The 22,591-nt window shown below is 38.6% G+C and overlaps 1 protein-coding gene across 1 annotated transcript in view; it reads right to left on the bottom strand.

Moving 5' to 3' along the window:
* LOC6050920 (protein bowel) overlaps window positions 1-22,591 on the bottom strand; it is a 74,315-nt gene that overhangs the window by 21,091 nt on the left and 30,633 nt on the right. Inside the window, 2 exon segments of the mRNA XM_038255919.1 lie at window positions 18,299-18,959; window positions 18,962-19,095. Of these exon segments, the coding sequence (XP_038111847.1) occupies window positions 18,299-18,959; window positions 18,962-19,094 (794 nt within the window). The 5' untranslated portion in view covers window position 19,095.

The raw sequence follows: 22,591 nt of genomic DNA on the forward strand, positions 1-22,591 counted from the left end.
TTGTTTTACTGATTCATAGCCCTATTTTGACACCAAATTTATCAAAAAACCCGTTCACATGATAGATAGTTAAAAATATTTAGGTGTCATTTTTGCATGGAAGGCTGTCATATTTGTAGGCAAACTTTTATGGACGAACGAAAGACGCAAAATTTGGAGTTTTTTTTTTTAAAGGTCCAATAAACCAAATTTTTAGTAATTGCATTTTGGGTGTTTTTAATACCCCTGACTCAAACTGGCTTCAAAATCGCCAAAAAGCAAAAATTGGAAATATGGTTCATTGAACCATTAAAAAAAAAAATTAAACTCAAGAAATGTCTTCTTTATTAATAGGAAAAGACTTTTATAAAGTTTTGGGCAAATAAAATGGTCATAATTTTGTAGAACTGGTCACCTGCTTTATAATTTTTGCCAGCCTGGATTTTTTGAAGAAAGCTATAAGGTAAAAATAAAATTAAAAAAAGTGGAAACCAATTTCCACGCAAAATTCAATTTCCATCCATCAACCAGGATTAAGATTAAAGCCCACGCTCGGCGGTTTGTGGAAGATAAACATTAATACCTCCCTCCAAGCGGTTACAATGTTGACTCTGGAGGCAGAGGCTTAAGCCAAACATACTATTCCAGGGCTGCATGTGCAAATAATTGCATCCTCCGCGGGCAAAAGTTCACGGCCAGTGAACTCAATCGAACATTCCCTTTTCTCAGCACAGGGAGGTGGAACTCACTATTTCGGAAACATTCCTCCCGGTCAGTCTCCCATGACCGATTTCGGATATATATTCATTTGAAATTGTAATGGTCTGCGCGCTCTGTTCAAATATTGTTTCACGCACGTGGGTCAACCCGAAAGGGGACACACTTTTTGAGTTTTCGACATCGACTATCAATTGTGCCGAAACATCGTTTTGGGCAAATATTTTCCAAGCTTTTTCGTCCCGTTACGAGCACCTGTGACGAGAAGTTCATTTCTTGAAAGTTCCTCAGCAAGTTCAGAAGACAAAAAAAAGTCCCAAAGCTTATTTGACCAAAAACTATTTGCGCGCGGTACACAAACAGGGGGGATGACACTCTTCCGCAAGCTATCCAGCGTTTGTGTGTGTGGAGTGGATGCTGTGAGGTCCAGCCCGAGAACTTCAAAGCAAAAGTGGCCAAGTGATGCCGCCACGATCAAACACACAGTCAGTGCTTGATTGACGTAGTACGTGGACCATCGGAGCCCGGGGTGTTTACTCAATGACGGAACCAATTTAATGGCCCAGGTATGGCGAATGGTACTCCCCACGACGACGATGGTCGACTGTTGACTGTTGAGTTTACATGACTTGTCGATTGGGATTTTCAATGCGAGTACCTACGTGGTGCACTTGTTGAGGAGGGTTGGCAGCTACAGTGGAATTTTGGAGGTGCTTTTTGTTGCAGGTTTTCAGTGTTACTTAAGGGATATTGATTTTTGGTTTGCTCAATTCTTACTGAAATTAGTTGTCTAGCTTTGAACTTGAACTTTCTATAAAATTTCATTTAAGATTTATTTCTTTTCTCATGATTTATTTTGCCATAAATTTTCGAATATGCTTTTATGAACTCACATAACACTTCCCCAGGTGAGACTTCTTAACTCATTCTGTTTTTCTTCCATTTTTTCCCAACCAGGTCCTAAACCTCTTCAGCAAACTCCAGAGTTCCAAGTTCACCAAGTTTACTGTGCAGCATCGCCACGTAGCGTCGGCACGAATTTAATTAGTCTCTTCAGCATGCAAATTTATTCCAGACTTTAGTTGCTGCAGCGCGCGCAATCAACATTACGGCCTCAAAAACAGAGTTCAAGACACTCATTTCGGGAAGAGCTCTGGCAAAGCTGTGTATGCAGATGTCGACTTCAGAAGACGACGTCGCTGCAGATAAGTGGAGTGTGAAATTCGTTTCTCGGATTTTGGCGGCAGTGTCTTTGGACCGGAGTTGAAGTCGAAGTGCTGCTGCCATTAAAATTCAGCACAGATCATTAAAAAGCAATCACGCTCAAGGAGTTTCGTTTCCTTATGTAAAGACTCCCTCTTGGAAGAGGACGACTTTTTTTTTGTTTTGTTTTTGCACATGTGAGGAATAACCTTTGAGGAACGTCTCATTATTGACTGAAAATTAGCATACTTTGGGCAAACGAAGACGAACCCGGCAGAAGATCAATTGCTGGCAGCGCGAAGCCAAGTGTTAATTTGAATAATTTATGCCAAGCTGTGAGATCTGCCTTTCCTGAGCTGCACTAGAAGGCGACTCCGAGTGCCTCGAAAACTTTCTTCTGCGTAGGCTGCGGCAGCAGCCGCAGCATTACCAACTCCACCAGAAAGCCTTTTCCGGCAGCATTAATTAACGCTAGGGTGCTACATCTAACACATTCTTCCTCCCCCCAACCTTCAACAACATTCTTGAATGGTCGTCGCCGACGACGACGACGAGTTCAAGAAGAGCCCGGGTCATTTTCGACATTCTTGAGATGTTGTTTCAATTTATTTTTATTAGCCCCGGACGATGGCTTCAACGCTGGAGAGGCTGGAAAGTGTTAATGATGCTGAAAACAGCGCTTTTATTGGGCCCACCAGATTCCAAGGGGCCAGGATGAGATTTGCTGGCTGACGACTGATGCCGGGGAAGTTTTTCGAAGGCGAAACTTGGAATGGTAGCGCGCGAGACGTTTAGTGCAGAGGGGATCTGTGAATTTATTTTATTAGCTGGTAGAGAACATGCCGCGAAGCTTGGGCCCCACTAATGGAAGGGGGTTGTCTTTTGTGGACTAAAGACTTTTGAAGGAATTTGTTACATAGAGTTGAAATCGTTGCTAACATTCTTTCCAGATCATTAAACTGGCTAAAATTTAAAAAAAAATACTGGGTTGAAGACTTGGTACCTTGAAACGACCAATCGATGTTCCTGAAGATCTACAAAACAACTTTGTCGATGATCTTTAATCGATAGGATTTTACAGTAATCTGAAGATTATGTGGGGTAATTTCGTTTAAAAAAAAAGTGTGCAGTTCAACTTGATTATTCTTTAACAATTTAATTTTTTTGAAGACTTTTGACAATTGTTTTGGATTACTTTAAAACTTGAGCTTTTAACAAAATCGGTACTTAAATTTTAAATTTGTTCATTTATTTATTTTTATTTTGTCAATTTTTGTTCCACCTTAACATACCAAGGTTTCAGTTTTGAACAATTTTTAAACGCCTATCAAATCTTGTTTTTAACCTTTTCAAATTTTATTATTTTTGATTATTGATTTTATTTTTAATATTTTGCGTTTAATATTTTTGATTCTTTGTGTGTTTTGTCGAAAAAATATGATTTGCTTGTCATCGAAAGTATAAATTTTTTATCTAAATCTTAAAAATCGTCCCCTTTAATCGTTGAAAATATTGCCTTGAGTAAAACAAACATAAACATAAATTTAAGAGAATATTCATAAAAATCGCCTAAATTAAAAAAATACCTTGAAATTGAAAAAAATCTTAAATTTAAATGCTCTTTTGAGATTAATAAAAAAATGAATAAAAGGGACTTTCTTACCTGGTGAATTATCAAAAAAATATTCAATTTAAACCATTTTTGTTAGATTTAGTTATTTTTTTAAACACAGCAAAAACACAGGCAGTCAAATGGAAAATTAGGAGTTCCACCTTCCACCACCTGAAATTGGTTTATTTGAGAAGTATTGCAATTATTGAATTACATATACAAAAAAAAACTAAACAAAAATTTGCCCTACGAGTGCTGTGGATTTTTACCGGTGAGAAATATTTTATAGAAAAATAATACAAAATTTAACATTATGCAAAAAACTAGTTTTTTTATGTTAAATTTTTTTTAATCTGATTTAATAGTGAAAAAACTATTTTTAACAACCGATTTTTAATTAGAAATTTTACAAAAATAAAACTCACTGATTGAGAAACAGAACAAAGAAAAAAATATATATTTTAAAAACAAATCAATGTTTAAAATGTAGCCTGAGCGTTAACGTTTGCTTAGTTAAAAAGCTAAAAAGGAATTGCGAAAAATATAAATCTGCTCAAAGCGGTTTCTGGTTTGAGCAAACAATGGGTTCAATTCCATTTGAAGTTCAAACCAATAAAAATGAAATAAATTCTAGAAGTTAGCTAAATATTGACAAAATAACAAAAAAATATTCGTAAATTTTTAATTTTTTTTGTGTTCATTTTGGTTATTTTGAGCAAATTTTGTAATACGATTTTATTTAATTCTCATGTTTTATGAAATTTAAATTATATTTTTAGTATTTTTGTCTGCTTTAACACCTAATCTCCCAAGCATAAGAAAAAGTTGGAATTTCATTATAAATTTCCCCTTTATTTTTAGTTTGGGAGTTTAGGTGTTAATCTTGTTTTTTAAGGCCTATTCTACAATTTTGAATTATTATCTTTAGCTTATTTGTTGTTTTTCATAATTTGTCAGTCATTTTTGAGATTTTTGAATTATTTCCACATTGTTAATAGAAACTAGAACCATTTGCTTTTAAGTCGCAAGAAAGAGTGCCAAAACTGTACTTGGACACAACAACAAAAAATCTGTATACTCATTTTGACATAAAAGGTAGAGGATATTATTTAAAAACCCGGAAAAAATTGACCTCAGATTTTTTTCATATTGGAAAAACAAATGAAACAATTGAAATCTTCGAACCCCTGATTCTCTTTAAATTTCAGAGTTCTACTTTCCAATACTTTTTGAATAATCAAAATTTGTAAAACCAAAATTAACGAGACAATTTTTACCTCAACATTAGCAAGCTTAGCTTATCGGTACATTTTTTTATGTAAATCTCAAATAAATGTAAATTTCTTAGCATTGCAAACCTTGTTGTAGAACATTGAATTAAACTGTGATAAGTTTAAAAAAAGAACTTTTGCTTTTTCAATTGAAAAGTTGATCTTAAATGTTTTAATCTTAATTAATCTTGAAAAAAAAATAAATTAAAAACATATTGAGTTTGTGACAGTCGGGGCTGTGGAGTCGGAGTCGGAGACGGAGTCGGAAGAGTCGGGTCTTTTTGGGAAGCTTAGAGTCGGAGTTGGAATCGGAGTCGTAAAAATTCGAACAGCTGGAGTCGGAGTCAGAGCCGGAGTCGGCTTAATTTTATTAGCTGGAATCAGAGTCGGAATTATATTAAATTCCACAAAAATAATGTTAATTTTTTATATTTTAGTTTTTGCTATAAAACAGATTAATTTACACAACTTCTAATATTTTTAATTATTTTTTTCAAGTTGCATGCGCTGCGCTACCATTTTTATTTTTTTAAAGATCACTAAATGATAACCTGTAAATTTGCTCTTACCCAAGTATGTAGTATCATCATAATTCAAAAAAATAAAAATAAAAACAATATTGGTTTTGTAGTCAGAAATATTTATCCTTTTGTCGATATTTATGTACCCTTTAAACTCAAATTGGACCAAATTTAATCTAGTTCTTTCTAAAAACAGTACACGCACAGTCATCTTATACCCCGATAGCAAATGTCTTGGTGGTTATAAGTAAATCAATGTTCAGGAAAAAAGTTACGAGGTACATCAAAAAATATAAATAGTAATCACTATTTATGGTAATCGAAAACAAAAAAATCACTGACAGGATAACTCTTCCAACAAATATTCAACGATTATAACTATCTATTACTTGGAACTTAACATGCGCATTTTGTTTATAACTATGTACAAAAAATTAAAAATGTCTGAGAATGTTGATCCTAAGACAAACTATTTTGATATTGTTGCAAACTATCGTTGAACAAATCTCAAGATTTCACGATAGGATAGGATTTCAAGATAAAAAAATATCCGTGACCTAGAAAATATTTATCCTATGGATTTTTGTTTTTTATCCAATTTTAAGATTTCTATATATTTTCGTGGAGGCGCACGACCATTCATAAAGCTTCGTTTTAGTTGAAGATGCAATAAGTATCGCGCGCCTCCTTTTAATTATAAAAAAATAAAAATTCAAATAAATCCAACATTCTGAGGTAAAATATTTTCTAGGTCACGGATATTTGAAAAGGACCCCTTAAGCGTTCTTACCCCGAAGATTTTTTTTGATACATTGACTTGTAATAATAAACTTCTTCAGCCTTGGCGTGATGTCCATTAACGTCTTAAAAATTTCAATGGAGCTTTAAAAAATAGTTTCGTTTAAAATTGTTATTTGAAAATACAAGGTGACTATGATAGTCACTGTGCTTCTTATGAATGTCAATTTAAAAGTGAGCAATTTTAATTTATATGTTAAATCAATCATTAAGGCCAGCTTTCTTTAAATGATCATTAAAAAAATAACAATTTAATATTTTAGCTTTTAATCAATTTAATGAAAATTTGAGGTTAAGTAATTAAATTCAAATTTACTAACCAAACTGTTCTTCTGAAAATGCCTTAAAAACTGGCGTTTTTTTATTTCTGTTTCAATAACGTCTAAAGCTTGTAAAACTAGAAACTTTTTCCCGGTTTTTCCACTTTAAGAGTTTTTAAATAATCCTATTCATCAATGTTTTCGAAATAATAGTAAACTATTTTTTGAAATATTAAAAATATGTGGAGTCGGAGTCGGAGCCAACCATTTTTTGAAAGCTGGAGTCGGAGTCGGAGTCGGCTAGAGTTGGTGGGCCGGAGTTGGAGTTGGAGTCGGAGTCGGTTAGATCCTAAAGCCGGAGCCAGAGTCGGAGTCGGAGTCAGCTAATCCCAGAAAGCCGGAGTCGGAGTCGGAGTCGGAATCGCTTGAAATATGACCCGACTCCGCAGCCCTGGTGACAGTGCACTTTTTTTTGAAAACAGTTCAAATAGATCTTCCTGGAAGTGTATTTGTTCTTTTTTTCTCATCTCTGCTATAAATTTTAATAAAATAAAGTTCAAAAATGGTTCTTCTGCTATTAAAATCAAGTAAATTAATAAAACTGTTCATAACAGTTTTTCTACCTGGAATCACCATAATTTCTCGAGCACCGGAAACCCCCCCTCAAGCCACAAATTATGATTGATCAGTGTCTTCCTCGTTGAAGGTCTCGCATCCCTGCAACAATGTTGCAAATTGCACGCTCCAAAAGGGTGGTATCTTGCCGTGCACTCGCGCGAGATTTAATCAATATATTTCAGCATCACCGTCGTCGTCGCGACTTGCCTGCCAGCTTCTGCAGCTGCCGGTTGCTGTCACCATACCTCCATCTCCGCACCCTTTGCACCGGGGTGGAAAGGACGGAGAGATGATTTATTTCTGCCGGCTCGAACCTGTGGCATTCGGCTGTAATCGATTGCAAGTTGATATTGCCGGTGCCTTTGCATGTGCACATTATTGTTTGCAGGGTTTATTTTATTTTTTTTGCGTCGAGATTCCGTCATTTGCAATTCATATTCCCAGCGAGTTGAGGGGCACTGTGAGAAATTGAGTCACGAGTTTTAACCCATTGATTTGAGGAGACTTTTCCGAGGATTTTCCCCAGTGTCGTCAACCCCCTTTCGACGGGATACATTAATGAAGTGTGTGTTCGAGCTGCAGCGAGATCAATTGACCTGCCAATGCCACTGTTGCCGGCTGAACCGCCCTTGCATTGTGGAGTTGCGCTGCTCTCAGCGAGAATGGTGCGGTTGATTGCAAATTGCTTCTTGAATTGAGACGTGTAAAGCGCAACCACTGACTGGTACGGTGACGGTGACAGTCAGTCACAGTGGTGGGGAGACGTTGTGTACTTGATCCACGCGACAACAATGAGACGTTAGCAGAACCTTGTTGGGAGGAGGTAGCAGTAGTTCTAGGTATGAAGGGGTTTCCTTGCCGACTAGGTCGTCTGGGCGATGAATATAGTCGTCTCACGTGGATGTTGTGTGATGAATGATTTTGATTGGAAGTTGATAGTTACAGCTTTTCGTACTGATCATACACACGAGTTCCTTCGCATTGTTCCTGGTACCTTAAGAGTCTTATAATTATGAAAGAATCCAGCGTAATTATTTCGTAACAACATTCTTTCAACCTTCCCCAAGTTCCCAAAGATGACGTTGAAAGAAAACTTGGCCACCATCACCAAGCAGGTCATAAATTTTGCCAACCTTTTCGCTTCATTCTTTCCCGCAGCAGCAGCAGAGAAACATGCTCTCGCATGATGATGTTCATCATCTCCGTACAAGTTGCGCCAAGTCATCCCACCGAAAGTGGCCCGCCGATAAAAATTCTACCCAAGAATCGGCACCGCATTCTTGAAGAGAACAACTTTGGCGTCGATGCATCAGCAGAAGGAAACTTTCCAGGGTGGCACGGGAAACCACGTTATTAAACTTGTTCCTTCCTGGAGAGCACGCCCTTTGCATGAAGAACTGCTTGTTCCCGAGAAAAGAAAATTCGGCCAAAGTTTTCTTCCCGGTGCAAAAACTTGCTCCTTAGCGTGCGGAGTAATACAATTGTTCCCAAGTCGTTTGTAATGTTCGCCGGGGCGAGTTTTCCACCGAGGGAAATCATCGTGTGCGAAGAGATTCGCGGGGAGAGGTTTTCCCCGGGACCACAAATTTGCTCGAAATGGGAGAACCCGGGCTCCTAAATGGATGAATTACTGGCACAAATTTCAACGAATTTGTCAGCGATAGACGTGGTCGAGTGGTTCGGAGGAATTGTTGGCCGGAAATTTGGACAAATTTAATGGACTTGTTTATTTTCTTGAGAAGAAAGATTGCTCATGTTCAAATGTCTTTTTGATTTTACCTGTTATCATAGATTTTTCAAAATCATAAGGGTAATTCTCTACCAACTCACACGAAATCGGGAAAAGTTGCCCCGACCCCTCTTCGATTTGCGTGAAACTTTGTCCTAAGGGGTAACTTTTGTCCCTGATCACGAATCCGAGGTCCGTTTTTTGATATCTCGTGACGGAGGGGCGGTACGACCCCTTCCATTTTTAAACATGCGAAAAAAGAGGTGTTTTTCAATAATTTGCAGCCTGAAACGGTGATGAGATAGAAATTTGGTGTCAAAGGGACTTTTATGTAAAATTAGACGCCCGATTTGATGGCGTACTCAGAATTCCGAAAAACGTATTTTCATCGAAAAAACACTAAAAGTTTTAAAATTCTCCCATTTTCCGTTACTCGACTGTAAAAAATTTTGGAACATGTCATTTTATGGGAAATTTAATGTACTTTTTGAATCTACATTGTCCCAGAAGGGTCATTTTTTCATTTAGAACAAAATTTTTCATTTTAAAATTTCGTGTTTTTTCTAACTTTGCAGGGTTATTTTTTAGAGTGTAACAATGTGCTACAAAGTTGTAGAGCAGACAATAACAAAAAAAATGATATATAGACATAAGGGGTTTGCTTATAAACATCACGAGTTATCGCGATTTTACGAAAAAAAGTTTTGAAAAAGTTACTTTTTGCGTTTCTCTTTGTTTCGTCGTCCGTGTCTGTCGCGGGTAACCATGAACGGCCATGATCGATGACGACCAACTTTTTTAAAACTTTTTTTCGTAAAATCGTGATAACTTGTGATGTTTATAAGCAAACCCCTTATGTATATATATCATTTTTTTTGTTATTGTCTGCTCTACAACTTTGTAGAACATTGTTACACTCTAAAAAATAACCCTGCAAAGTTAGAAAAAACACGAAATTTTAAAATGAAAAAATTTGTTCTAAATGAAAAAATGACCCTTCTGGGACAATGTAGATTCGAAAAGTACATTAAATTTTCCATAAAATGACATGTTCCAAAATTTTACAGTCAAGTAACGGAAAATGGGAGAATTTTAAAACTTTAGTGTTTTTTCGATGAAAATACGTTTTTTCGGAATTTGAGTACGCCATCAAATCGGGCGTCTAATTTTACATAAAAGTCCCTTTGACACCAAATTTCTATCTCATCACCGTTTCAGGCTGCAAATTATTGAAAAACACCTCTTTTTCGCATGTGCAAAATGGAAGGGGTCGTACCGCCCTCCGTCACGAGATATCAAAAAACGGACCTCGGATTCGTGATCAGGGACAAAAGTTACCCCTTAGGACAAAGTTTCACGCAAATCGAAGAGGGGTCGGGGCAACTGCTGTGTGAGTTGGCGGAGAATTACCCATAACAAAAAACAGGGTTGCCAGATTTTCATTTATAATACAAAATCTTAGGGTTAAGCTCATCCAAATTCCTTGTTTAAACTGATTTTTCCCAGTCTATAATGAAAAACATAAACTGTATTAAGAAGTGCAGAGCAAAAAAGCCTTGAAACAAGAGCAATTTAACTTTTCAACTTCAACAAAGAACATGCAAGCCTACTCGAAATGTTTGTTCTGGCAAACTCGTTCCCCCTTTTTGCATAATTACAACCCACGGGAGAGTGAGCAGCTCCTCGTGAAAGAAAGCACGCAAAGTGCTTCTGTAATTACGACCAACTACACCTTGCACTGCAGAAATCGAATAAATGTTTGAGTTTCAAGAAGACAAGTTCTTTTGTTCTTCCAAGCGTAACTCAGGCACTACCTTCCAGAATGCAGTTCCGCCGTGTAACATTAGCTCTCGTGTAACAGGTGGTTAAGAGGGTACTTTGCACTTGTCTGCCAGACCCCGCCAAGGTAGCTGACCGGGCCTCGATAGCCGACTGATAGGTTCGCAATTTTAGCACATCCTGCTGATTGCGTTCGGACAACGCCGCCGCCCTTTCGAAATTAGTTTAAATTACACATTGCCACCCCGGAGGGGGAAATGGTGATGAGCTTGGCCTGGTTGGCTGGCAAGGGAGCGCACTTTGATCCGGTGTTTAAGGCTTAACAACCGGAGCACAAAGACGCGAGCAGCAGTTTTTTATTAATTTGAGCAACCTAATTATCGACGGCTGCTGCTGGCTGGTTGGAAGTCTGGCTGCAGGTGGTAGAGTTGATTGTTGAAGTCGGTGATACAAAAAATAGTTTTTTTTTAGCAAGAAAAACTGATAAATATCTCTTGAATTAAGATTCTGAAGATCTGGCAACCCTGTCTAAAGATATGGGATCTTAAACGAAATTTAAAAAAAACCTTCTACGACCGGATGTCTACTTTTCCAACTTCATTGAGTAATTCATTGAAGAGCCTTTCAAGTTTCTCAAAAAAAAGTTGATAATTTGGCAACACTGTTATGAGTTATCGAAACTTAAGTGGAACTTATTTAACTTGTCAGTATCGAATGTTGTAGGCTTTAAAGTTCACACTTCGAGCAACCATTTGTCATTGGACGTTAAAAACTGCCAAGAATAAGTAAATATGATAATTTGGCAACACTGCCGTAAGATATCAATACTTAAGTAAAATCTAAAGATCTTTTCTATTCAAGCTTTTTTGAATATTGATTAAAACGACTTAAGAAGTCAGTGTTTTTTGGGGATTTAATCACCTAGAAAAACTTTACAAAATGCTGGCAACCATCCTGTCCATCTTCAACTTCGTCCATTTTGAATTCCACTAAAAATTGCCAATTAACTGCCACCAAACTCTCCCCCTGAATTTCTGGGGGCTGCTGCTGCAACTCTCTTAAGCACACACCGTGCGAACTTTAATTGAGTTTCCTTCCCCCCTTGTTCAAGAAGCCAAACTGCAAAAGTGAGGAGCGATTCGCTCATTAATATGCAAATGCAGTCGATACAGACGACTCTCGCGAGGAGGAGGAGGATTTCTGCAGGAAATGGGGTCAGCCAGAAGTAGCTGCTCCTTAAGGCCTGAGTGCAGCGTTGAGCCGAGCCGAGAAAGCGTTGTTGCTTTTCTTCGCCCGGACGATATCGCCTTATCTTGCCAATTTATCAATATTTACTGGCATTACTAAACTCTTTTTCCTGGCCTGCTGCAGAGGAAGTCGCAGCAAAGGCAGAAAGTCACAGAATGTCATCGGCGTTGTGCTGGCTTGTCGCAAAAAGGTCTTTCGAGCAAGAAACTTCTCTTGAACGAAAATTTGTATGACGAGTGTCAATGTGCATGTGGCAAATCTGACTAAATTGTTTCTTTGGAATAAAATGTATGACGTGTGGCAATTTCACACTGCCTTTAAATATTTTTTTCGAACTTTTCAAATTTTATACGAGTGAAATGAGAATTTGTGATGGGGTTTAATAACGTGTGTCAACTTGCATCCGCAAATTGGACAAATTTTGTGTCTTTGAGATAAAATGTATGACGTGTCGCAATTTCACACTACCTTTGAAGTTGTTCTTGAAATTTGTAATTTCAGAAGATTAATATGTGAAATTTTGAATAACGATTGTCAAGTAGCATTTTGGAAGTCCAACAAATTTTGTTTTTTTTATGATAAAATGTATAACGTGTGGCAATTTCAAACTTCTTTTTAAGTTGTTTTTGAATTTCAAAGATTTCAGACGAGTTATTCTGTGAAAGTTTCAATAACCTGTATCAAGTTGCACCTTGCGAAAGCGGTAAATTTTGTTTCTATGGGATAAAATGTATGATGAGTGGCAATATCACACTGCCATTATAAAGTTGTTTTTGATATTTCGGATTTAAGTTTGTGTAAATTTGTTGAAAGTTTGTATGAAGTGTGTCAAATTGCGCAAACTGCGATAGCTTAATGAAAAAAATGTATGACGAGTGGCAATTTTGCACTTTTTCCAAGCTTTTCGATACTGAAAGTCGCAGTTTGAAATCTACTTGTGACAAGCTGCCACAACGCCAACAAGTTTGCACTTTTTTCACAAAAAAAGAAGGCAGAAATGCAAACAACTATAGCATCCCAGCAAAAGAAGTCGAAGAAATCGTCGAGGACGTGCTGCAGCCAAGTTGTTGCTTCTTTTTTCCCACTCCTGGTCTGGTTTATTGCCTGCGCGCGCGAAAGCTGATTGCTTGGGAAAGTCAGCGGCAAATGCCGTGCGTGATAAGCCGAGGAAGCCCAGCGTGCTTAAGGTTTCGAACGCAAAAAAAAGGAAGGAGAGTCATGCAAATAACTGTCAGAGAGCTTCTTGCTGCGAAGTGCAGCAGCAGCAGCAGCGTGTCGTGGGGAGGATGAGGACTGTCAGTTGACAATCTCTTTCGATAAAAATTGGTCATATTTTAGCGGGATTCAGTGGCGTCGAGCGGTTGGAGTGGCAGCTGGTTTGCGGAAAGATTGCGGGGTTGAACCACCCTGTTCTTCATGAAATATCTTGTAATTTTAATTGATTCAGCTTGATATATTTATTTTTTTTTAAACAAAGCAAATATTATTTGAAATGATTTTTTTGGCATCAAAAGCTTTTTAATATTAAATCATGGTTTGAAAAGTGAACCACCCTATTTTTCATACAAAACATAAAATAATTTATATTTTTATCATTATATTTTTTTAATGTGATTAATATAAGGGTAATTCTCCGCCAACTCACACAGCAGTTGCCCCGACCCCTCTTCGATTTGCGTGAAACTTTGGGGTAACTTTTGTCCCTGATCACGAATCCGATGATATCTCGTGACGGAGGGGCGGTACGACCCCTTTAATTTTTGAACATGCGAAAAAGAGGTGTTTTTCAATAATTTGCAGCCTGAAACGGTGATGAGATAGAAATTTGGTGTCAAAGGGAATTTTCCGTCAAATTAGACGCCCGATTTGATGGCGTGCTCAGAATTCCGAAAAAACGTATTTTTCACCGAAAAAAACACTAAAAAAGTTTTAAAAATTCTCCAATTTTCCGTTACTCGACTGTAAAAATTTTTGGAACATGTCATTTTATGGGAAATTTAATGTACTTTTCGAATCAACATTGTCCCAGAAGGGTCATTTTTTCATTTAGAACAAAATTTTTCATTTTAAAATTTCGTGTTTTTTCTAACCTTGCAGGGTTATTTTTTAGAGTGTAACAATGTTCTACAAAGTTGTAGAGCAGACAATTACAAAAATTTTGATATATAGACATAAGGGGTTTGCTTATAAACATCACGAGTTATCGCGATTTTACGAAAAAAAGTTTTGAAAAAGTTGGTCGTCATCGATCATGGCCATTCATGGTCACCCGTGACAGACACGGACGACGAAACAAAGAGAAACGCAAAAAGTAACTTTTTCAAAACTTTTTTTCGTAAAATCGCGATAACTCGTGATGTTTATAAGCAAACCCCTTATGTCTATATATCAAAATTTTTGTAATTGTCTGTTCTACAACTTTGTACAACATTGTTACACTCTAAAAAATAACCCTGCAAAGTTAGAAAAAACACGAAATTTTAAAATGAAAAATTTTGTTCTAAATGAAAAAATTACCCTTCTGGGACAATGTAGATTCGAAAAGTACATTAAATTTCCCATAAAATGACATGTTCCAAAATTTTACAGTCGAGTAACGGAAAATGGGAGAATTTTTAAAACTTTTTAGTGTTTTTTCGATGAAAATACGTTTTTTCGGAATTCTGAGTACGCCATCAAATCGGGCGTCTAATTTTACATAAAAGTCCCTTTGACACCAAATTTCTATCTCATCACCGTTTCAGGCTGCAAATTATTGAAAAACACCTCTTTTTCGCATGTTCAAAAATGGAAGGGTCGTACCGCCCTCCGTCACGAGATATCAAAAAACGGACCTCGGATTCGTGATCAGGGACAAAAGTTACCCCTTAGGACAAAGTTTCACGCAAATCGAAGAGGGGTCGGGGCAACTTTTCCCGATTTCGTGTGAGTTGGTAGAGAATTACCCATAAGGAATGATCTTTGAATTCTGTAGAATCTAAATTCCTTTAACTCAGTTACTTAATGAATGAACTACCCTATTTTCCATAAAAATTCATAGAAAAATTATAATGTTTAAGACTTTTAATCAACTCTTACAGATTTGGATTCGGATAGCAAGATTATGTTAAAATCTGTTTGAATAAATTATCGTTCCAATCTGTTTCTGAATAAATGAACTACCCTATTCTCCATACAATTTGAACGTAAATTTAACCTATTTTTTTTAAATTAATTTAACTTTGTATTTAAAATTTGAATCATTTGAATAATGTTTGATAATGTAAGGCTTAAATTTGTTCAAATTGTTTTTTTTAATGTAACCGCCCTATAATCCATCAAAATAATGAAATATTTTGTTGAGTTTATGGCTTTTGATAAATTCAAATCGGATCCTACACTTTATTTTTCGACTTTTATCTATTTTTCTTAAGATACCTTTTCTTCTACTTCTTCAACTTCTCCAAAACCGTAGTATACCTACTTCTTCTTGTTCTATCCCACCATTAATTCCCATCAATCTCGCGCACACGCGATAGCCCGATCAAACGGGTTCACGTCGATCAAGCCTCTCAACGAACCCTATCAATTTGGATCAAGCGCGCAAGATTCTGATCTCCCCCCCCCCGGGCCACCGCCAAGAACCCCCCTCAATCTAGAAAGACCCGTTTCGCCATTGTCTGAACTCCTCCCCCCGAGAGCTCTCTTCAAAGCCCTCTACCTGGTGTCTAATCCAACACTAATTATGAGGTGCCGCACGACCACAATCGGCCACTCCCCCCTAGGGCCAACCCAGAAGGCTCCCCCAAGTGATGGAGATAATTGCTAGCCTGCTGGAAGTCTGGTTTGGACCTGGTCTGTTGTGGTGTGGTGGCGTGCCGCTGACTCTCCAGACTCTGACACGTGATGGGATTTCAAAAAGTGATCTCTTGGACGAGTGATGGGAGCGCACAGGGTGGAAAATTTTGAGGTTAGGTTCGAACTCATGACTTCTTTTAGCAACAAATTTTCAATAATCATTTTAAATTGAATTGTTGTTCAAATGTAAGGTTATGTTACCTCCACAATATGACAGAGTTAAGGTGCCAGTGCACGAAAGTTCCCAAAAAGACAACTCCACACTCCACAGTGCTGTCTGTTCCAAACGAAACATGCTTTCGGGGGTAGGGAAAAGCCAAGCCAAGTGTTTACTATCTTACCTCGCACATCTCCAGCGTGAGTGGTTTTGTGTGCGAATAGCGTTCCCACGAGTTCCACCACCAAACCAGCAGAGGGGAGAACCCTTCTCTTCCCAGAGAGTAACAGGTCGTGTGTGTGTGTGCTACCACAATTAGAGTCATGTCGGGCTGTGTGTCGTGTGCGTGTAAGTGTCACTTCGATTTGCGTAGACAGTGCGCTGCCTTCTGCCTTGTTGAGCACTGAACTTGCAGTCGGGAGTGTGTTGCATTTGCTGAAGGTTGCATGAACTGGCACTAGTTCAAACTGGTATATGTACCTGGATTTGGTAGACAGGAATTGTTGATGCTTCACTTTTTTAAGAGGACAAGGGAAAATAAAGTAATGTATTTCAAGTTTTTAATGTTTTTAAAGTTTTAAAAGTTTTATAAGTTTAAAAAGTTTTAAAAAATTTAAAAGCTTTAAAAGTTTTAAAAGTTTTAAAATTTTTAAACGTTTTTCAAGCTTTTCAAGTTTTTCAAGTTTTTCAAGTTTTTCAAGTTTTTCAAGTTTTTCAAGTTTTTCAAGTTTTTCAAGTTTTCAAGTTTTCAAGTTTTCAAGTTTTTAAGTTTTCAAGTTTTCAAGTTTTCAAGTTTTTCAAGTTTTTCAAGTTTTTCAAGTTTTTCAAGTTTATCAAGTTTATCAAGTTTATCAAGTTTATCAAGTTTTTCAAGTTTTTCAAGTTTTTAAAGTTTTTAAAGTTTTTAATGTTTTTAAAGTTTTTAAAGTTTTTAAAGTTTTTAAAGTTTTAAAGTTTTAAAGTTTTAAAGTTTTAAAGTTTTTAAAGTTTTTAAAGTTTTAAAGTTTTAAAGTTTTAAAGTTTTTAAAGTTTTAAAGTTTTAAAGTTTTAAAGTTTTAAAGTTTTAAAGTTTTAAAGTTTTAAAGTTTTAAAGTTTTTAAAGTTTTTAAAGTTTTTAAAGTTTTTAAAGTTTTTAAAGTTTTTAAAGTTTTTAAAGTTTTTAAAGTTTTTAAAGTTTTTAAAGTTTTTAAAGTTTTTAAATTTTTTAAAGTTTTTAAAGTTTTTAAAGTTTTTAAAGGATTGCAAATATTTTAAATTTTTTAATTGTTTAAAGTATTTAAAGTTTTTAAAGAATTTTAATTATTTAAGGTATTTAAATAAGCTCAATGTCCCCAAACAAATTGAATACTTTTAATACATTAATTAAAGTATTTAATTTGTTCGGGGATACAAAGCTCAATTTGCTCTCCATCCGCATTGACTATTTCCTATTCCTATTTTTTGTTCTTCTTTTGCTCACCCTATTAACAGTCTCTTATATGTCCTTGTGAGGAGATCATCGATCCATCCACATAGACATACTATCTTTTCAATTTTCTACTTGGCTTTCTTTATATTTTCATTGCTTTTTTCACACTTACTACCAGTCATTGTGAGGGGATACTGAGCTCGATTTGCTCTCCATCCGCATTGACCTTTTCTCAACTATGATTTTCCTTTTTATGAGTAGTTAGAATCAGCCCTGCGTGCGAGCCCTGTTTTTCAGCTTTGTGAGACTTTTTTCGGAGTTATTGGAGGTAATTGTCGGAAGGAGATTCTCTTCCCCTGAGGACACCGTGAGTGATTTTGCTTGTTCGCGTCCAACCACCCCTTTTTGGCCCTTCATACGGCAGTAATTTGAAGATTCTTCCTTTTGAGTCTGAGCCACTGTTATTCTAGGCAACCGCTACACATGTCATCCTTGTGGCCCTGTTGGTTATCACATCAAATCAAAATCAAATAAGGGAAAGTCTCCAACTCAAGTAAGTTTTGTTAGGAGTTGGACTGTTTTTTGGGAAGATGAATGGTCTTAGGAGGAGGAAAAAATCGTTACAAATTCTGGACTAATTTGATGAAAGCAATAATTTTACATATAAATTTTGTTTAGTCCAAAGCTTCATAAAAGTTAAATTCATCATCATTAAAGGAAGAAGTAAAACCAATGACGCGCCGAATTCCACAGATATCCATCACAAAACCCTACCGCAAAGATTGATCGATTTATGTTCGTCTTCTCCGCTGGATCGCGGTCCAATATCTGGAACGTGCCCAACCACGTGTTAGGGTGGTAATTTCTCTCGTCATTTTTAAAATACAATTTTTTTTGTGGGAATAATTTTGGTTATGGTAAAAACTTGTTAAATTATCGTAGATTTGTTAAAATTAAAAAATTTCATAATAAAAATTTTGAAGAGGGACCCTACCCAAAGATCGAAAACCGTCAAAATCGTCGAAGGCCCATCACAACCGGTGGTTCTGGCGTGTAGAAAATTGAAAATGAAGCATAAACCATAAATTATAACCCTTCGTCTGAGGGATCGAGACTTCTCGGAATTCCACAAAACTTCCCCAAACCGCAAAGTCTAATTACCTGTGGTCTCGGAGATGGTCCTGCCGGCGGAACGCCTTCCCGCAGATATCACAGGAGTAGGGCCGCTCGTCGGTGTGGGTGCGCTCGTGGATCAGCAGGTTGTAGGACTTGGTGAACTGGCGGTTGCAGAACTTGCAGATGAACTGCTTCTTGGGGCGGGAGGCCCGGCCGGGCGCTCGCAGCAGTCGCCGGTCCAGGCTGGGGTGCATACCTGGGGGGACGCCCGGTGGGTACAGGCCGGCTGGGGGGAAGGTGAAGGTACCGGCGGAGGTCGGGGACGGGCCGGGACCGCCGAGGAAGGCGCCTGGCGGTGGGTAGATTCCGCCGGGCGATTGTACGGGGGGACCTCCTCGGGGGAGCAGCATGGCTGCGGCGGCTTCCCGGAGGGCCATCTCTTTCCGCTTGTCCGCCATCATGGCCATCAGCTCGTAGCTGGAACCCCGCTTGGGCATTCCCTCCTTGGGCATCCCGTCCGGACCGTCGAGCATCCCTGGGTACAGTCCGGGTCGCATCGTCCTCGACGGTAGCACCGGCACGAACGCCGAACTTTCGCGGCCGTGACCTGCGGGGTTCATCATGTGGGGGAATCCACCGCCCAGCTGGCCGTCGTAACTTCCGGACGAGGAGGGCGTTCGACCGGCGGCGCCACTCCCGCTGGAACCCCGGAGGATCCGCGGATCGTGGGTGAGGAGGGAGGGCCGCCGGAGCCGTTTCCGGCCGCGAGGAACTGGTCGATCCGTGACGATCGTGACATCGTCGCCAGCCCATGATCGTCCAGCGAACCTTCGGCGGGCATTCTGTGGAAGAGAGGGGAAAGAAGAAGAAACCGTGAATGAGCGTTCTGTCTGGAAGTGCGATATCGTGAAGACCAGGATACGTGCCGTTGGCCATCGGCGTATGATTTACGACTCCGGGACCCGCCCGGGAGAAACTCTTTTCATTGTGCCTTGTTGTTGTTCTCTTTTGTTGTTTATGTTCCGAGCGGAGTAAATATTGAATTACTGCTTTTTCGTGCTTTTTTCTTTGTATTTTGTATATGGTGCTATTTTGTTTTGCTTTGGCCTCCTGGAAGACTCGGTTGAGGTTTAGGGAGGGTCTTGGGGAGGAGGATTACAGTCAACAGCATTAGCCAGGGAAGCAAACAAAGTTTTTGGGCCCACGGATTGGATAAACATTACCAAACTCTGTCTCTGCGCTCAAGGCTTGAAATAAAAGTGTTTTCGGAGGCCATGGAGTTACGCTGTACAGAGAAGTGCACTTCAAAGACTTGTTTGAGGAAAGTTTAGAGGGAACTGACGTTGCCAATCGATAACTTTGAAGAATTGTTACTTAAATTTCTATTAAATTTCATGAATTTCTTGAACTTATTCAAGTTGTTAGCTTGACTCAACAGCCGTGTACAGATATCCAACAACAAATAAGGTTTTTGTTTAATGAGTAGCTTTATGACCATGAGTTACGAAAGATCTTGATGAGATAAGCAACGAGCAGCTCTCGTCAACCTACTTATTAATTAACGTTACATCCACGTCCCTCAATGCTGATTAAACGTGATTTATTCAGCAATTCATACCCATTAAACCACATCATCTGCTAAGCAAATTCCGATTAGGATCAGCCAATCGCAATTACCGGACGCACCTGGCCCCGACCCTATCGAGCAATGACCTCCCCGTTACGAACCTCAAAAGCGTTCAAAAATTCCTGCCCCAAGCAGGTCAATAAATCAAACCCCCTTCCAATTCTTGATCCCGGCGTGATGGACGAAGCCGTTCCGCTGATCCAATCAAGTTTCGCCTCAACGCGCTCGCTCGCTATCAACAAAACAACAAACGGAGAAGCCTTCCTCGCGCGTAATCAAATGAGGCTCTCTAATGCTGACCAGCTCGGCAAACTGTAGCTCGATGGGTGGTCCCGACTCTAATGAATAGGCCCACCCCGCCGCAGGGTAATCTGAGGGGGGAAATCTTAATTGCGTTTTGAAATTTTGCTGCGATTGCGGGAGGCTTACATTGTTGTGGGGGTATTGAACGCGGTCAATATTGGGAACTGCTGAACTGTGTGCTAAATTTTTGGTTTGCGGGTGTTGGTGGGATGTTCTGCTACAATTTGGCGCTTTGGGGACATCGATTCGATTAGTAGTTGGTAAACGGGATGAGTTTGTAGACAAAATGTCTTCAAAGTGGTCTGTAGTCAACGGGACTAACCGGTCGGATATCCTTGTAGTATCAAATCATTGCTGGGAACTCTCTGAAGGTCAGCTTTATCCGGGGTTGTCTCGCTGACGAACTGTCTTCGATATTGATCGAGTTCATGAAGAAGCGCTTAGGGAGATATTCACCAAATTTGAATAACAGCTAGGGTAGTTGATTCTAAATCTTTAACTACCCGATGTGCGCCGTTTTGTAGTTTCCAACCTTCATTTTAAGCTGTTAAGATTCAATTCAAAAAAATCGCATGTTTACTTTGCGATATAACTTGTACAAACTAATCTAAAGCCAGAAAAATTGACCGTTAAGATGTCCTGAAACCGTCAAATCTTAGCTTAGAGCCTCCTGAAGGTTGTACAAACTCAGATTTATCCTTCAACTCAACCATCCCCATTATTGACCGAGTTCAAGTACTCGCAGCCTGCACCACTAATTAGTAGCCACCAACTCCACCGCTTATCTCGCAACATTCCGGTGGTCATTTCTGCAGTAGCTCCCCAGCCTGATCACCGGTGAAGATTATAACTTTTTTTACGAGGCCCCACCCCGTTTCCCCACATCCCCCACCCTTTTAGCTTCAATTCGCCATTAGTGTGGGCAACAAGTTTTCCCCGACAATTTTACGCGCGCGTGGATAAAATAAAAAGAGTTGCACATAGCCCCTGGCTGGCAGCCAACAGCAGCAGCAGCAGGAGCTAGTCAACGCAGAAGCCGTTTTATTGCACCACCACGACGACGACGACGACCCGGAATGTGTCTGTGCCAGCAGGCCCCGCGTATTCCAGAAGTGTTCAAACAAGATAAGACGACCCTCTCTCTCTCTCTCGGTGACGACCTGAACTGGAACAACTCGCAGGGAGGGAGGGGTCCAACGCGAGGGGGTGTATTACATTACAATGCAATCTACTTTAGTCCGCGAGGTGTACGGTGACGACGACTCCATGTGTATGTTCTTGGTATGTATCTGAAAATGAGAAACATGTTTTCGTCGCTACCCCACTTCGTGGGGACGGGTTGTAAGTCCTCCACCCCGGTCTACGACCGGGCAGGTCGACTTGTTTGCTCACAGTGGTGCAAGGCGAGCGCGCGCGACCGTACTCTGTGCTTTGTGCGAACCAGTAGTTCAAATCACCTCTGCCACCCTCGCCCCGCGCACGCAGCCCTTCTGTAGCGTTGCCTTTTTATGTTCTACTTTATCTTGAATAAATTTTAATAAATAAACAAACTGAAACGAAGTCGCTGCGAGGGATGTGGAGTTGCATCTTCTACGGTAGGACGCAAGCAGTGGCATTCACGAGTATGCATTTTAAATGAAATTTCAAAGTCTTGGGTCTTGTTTGTTGAAAAATTGGAACTTATGAAGCACGGAGGGAAAATGTTGCTTTTGAGTGTGAATTTTTGTTCATGAAAACATGAATATCTTAATAAACAATGAAACCTTTGTTTTTTCAGATGCAAAATTTGTCAAATTGAAACGGTTGACATAACAATTTACCGAAATGCGCAAGTTTTACGGGTTAATTTCCATTTATGCTTGTTCCTGATCGTGACAAGCCAATTTTCAACCAAATGTGCAGAAATTTTAGCTAGAAGCTAGAAATTAAATACTCTTTCGGGCAATCTCATGATATCAATCGAATACAAACATGTATCTATTATATTATGTATATTGGCCCTAAAGGCATAACAAAAAAAAGCTTTTTTTGGGTCATTGGTTCATCTTTACAGAACTCCAAAAATTTTTGAAGGCTGTTCTTACAAAAATGTTACGAAAACCTTTTTTTATTGGGAATTTTCTGATAAATTATTGTCTTTGGTTTTTAAGGAGATTAAACATTCAGGCACACGGAAAAAACATCCTTATTTTTTTAAATTACTTTTTTTCTGAAATCATCTACTTCCCAAAATCTATGTTTCAATATTTGAAATTGTTGATTGATGTTACTTAAAACAAAAAACGTGCAACCTTTTGCAAAATTATTTTTTTAATTGAAAAGGACTTAAGAGAAATATTTTAAAAGTGTGCCGTTTTCAAGATATAGTCTTTTTTTCACTCTAAATGAAATTAGTTTTTTGAATAAAA

The sequence above is a fragment of the Culex quinquefasciatus genome, chromosome 2, assembly GCF_015732765.1.
Source record: "Culex quinquefasciatus strain JHB chromosome 2, VPISU_Cqui_1.0_pri_paternal, whole genome shotgun sequence".
NCBI classification, from domain to species: Eukaryota; Metazoa; Arthropoda; class Insecta; order Diptera; family Culicidae; genus Culex; species Culex quinquefasciatus.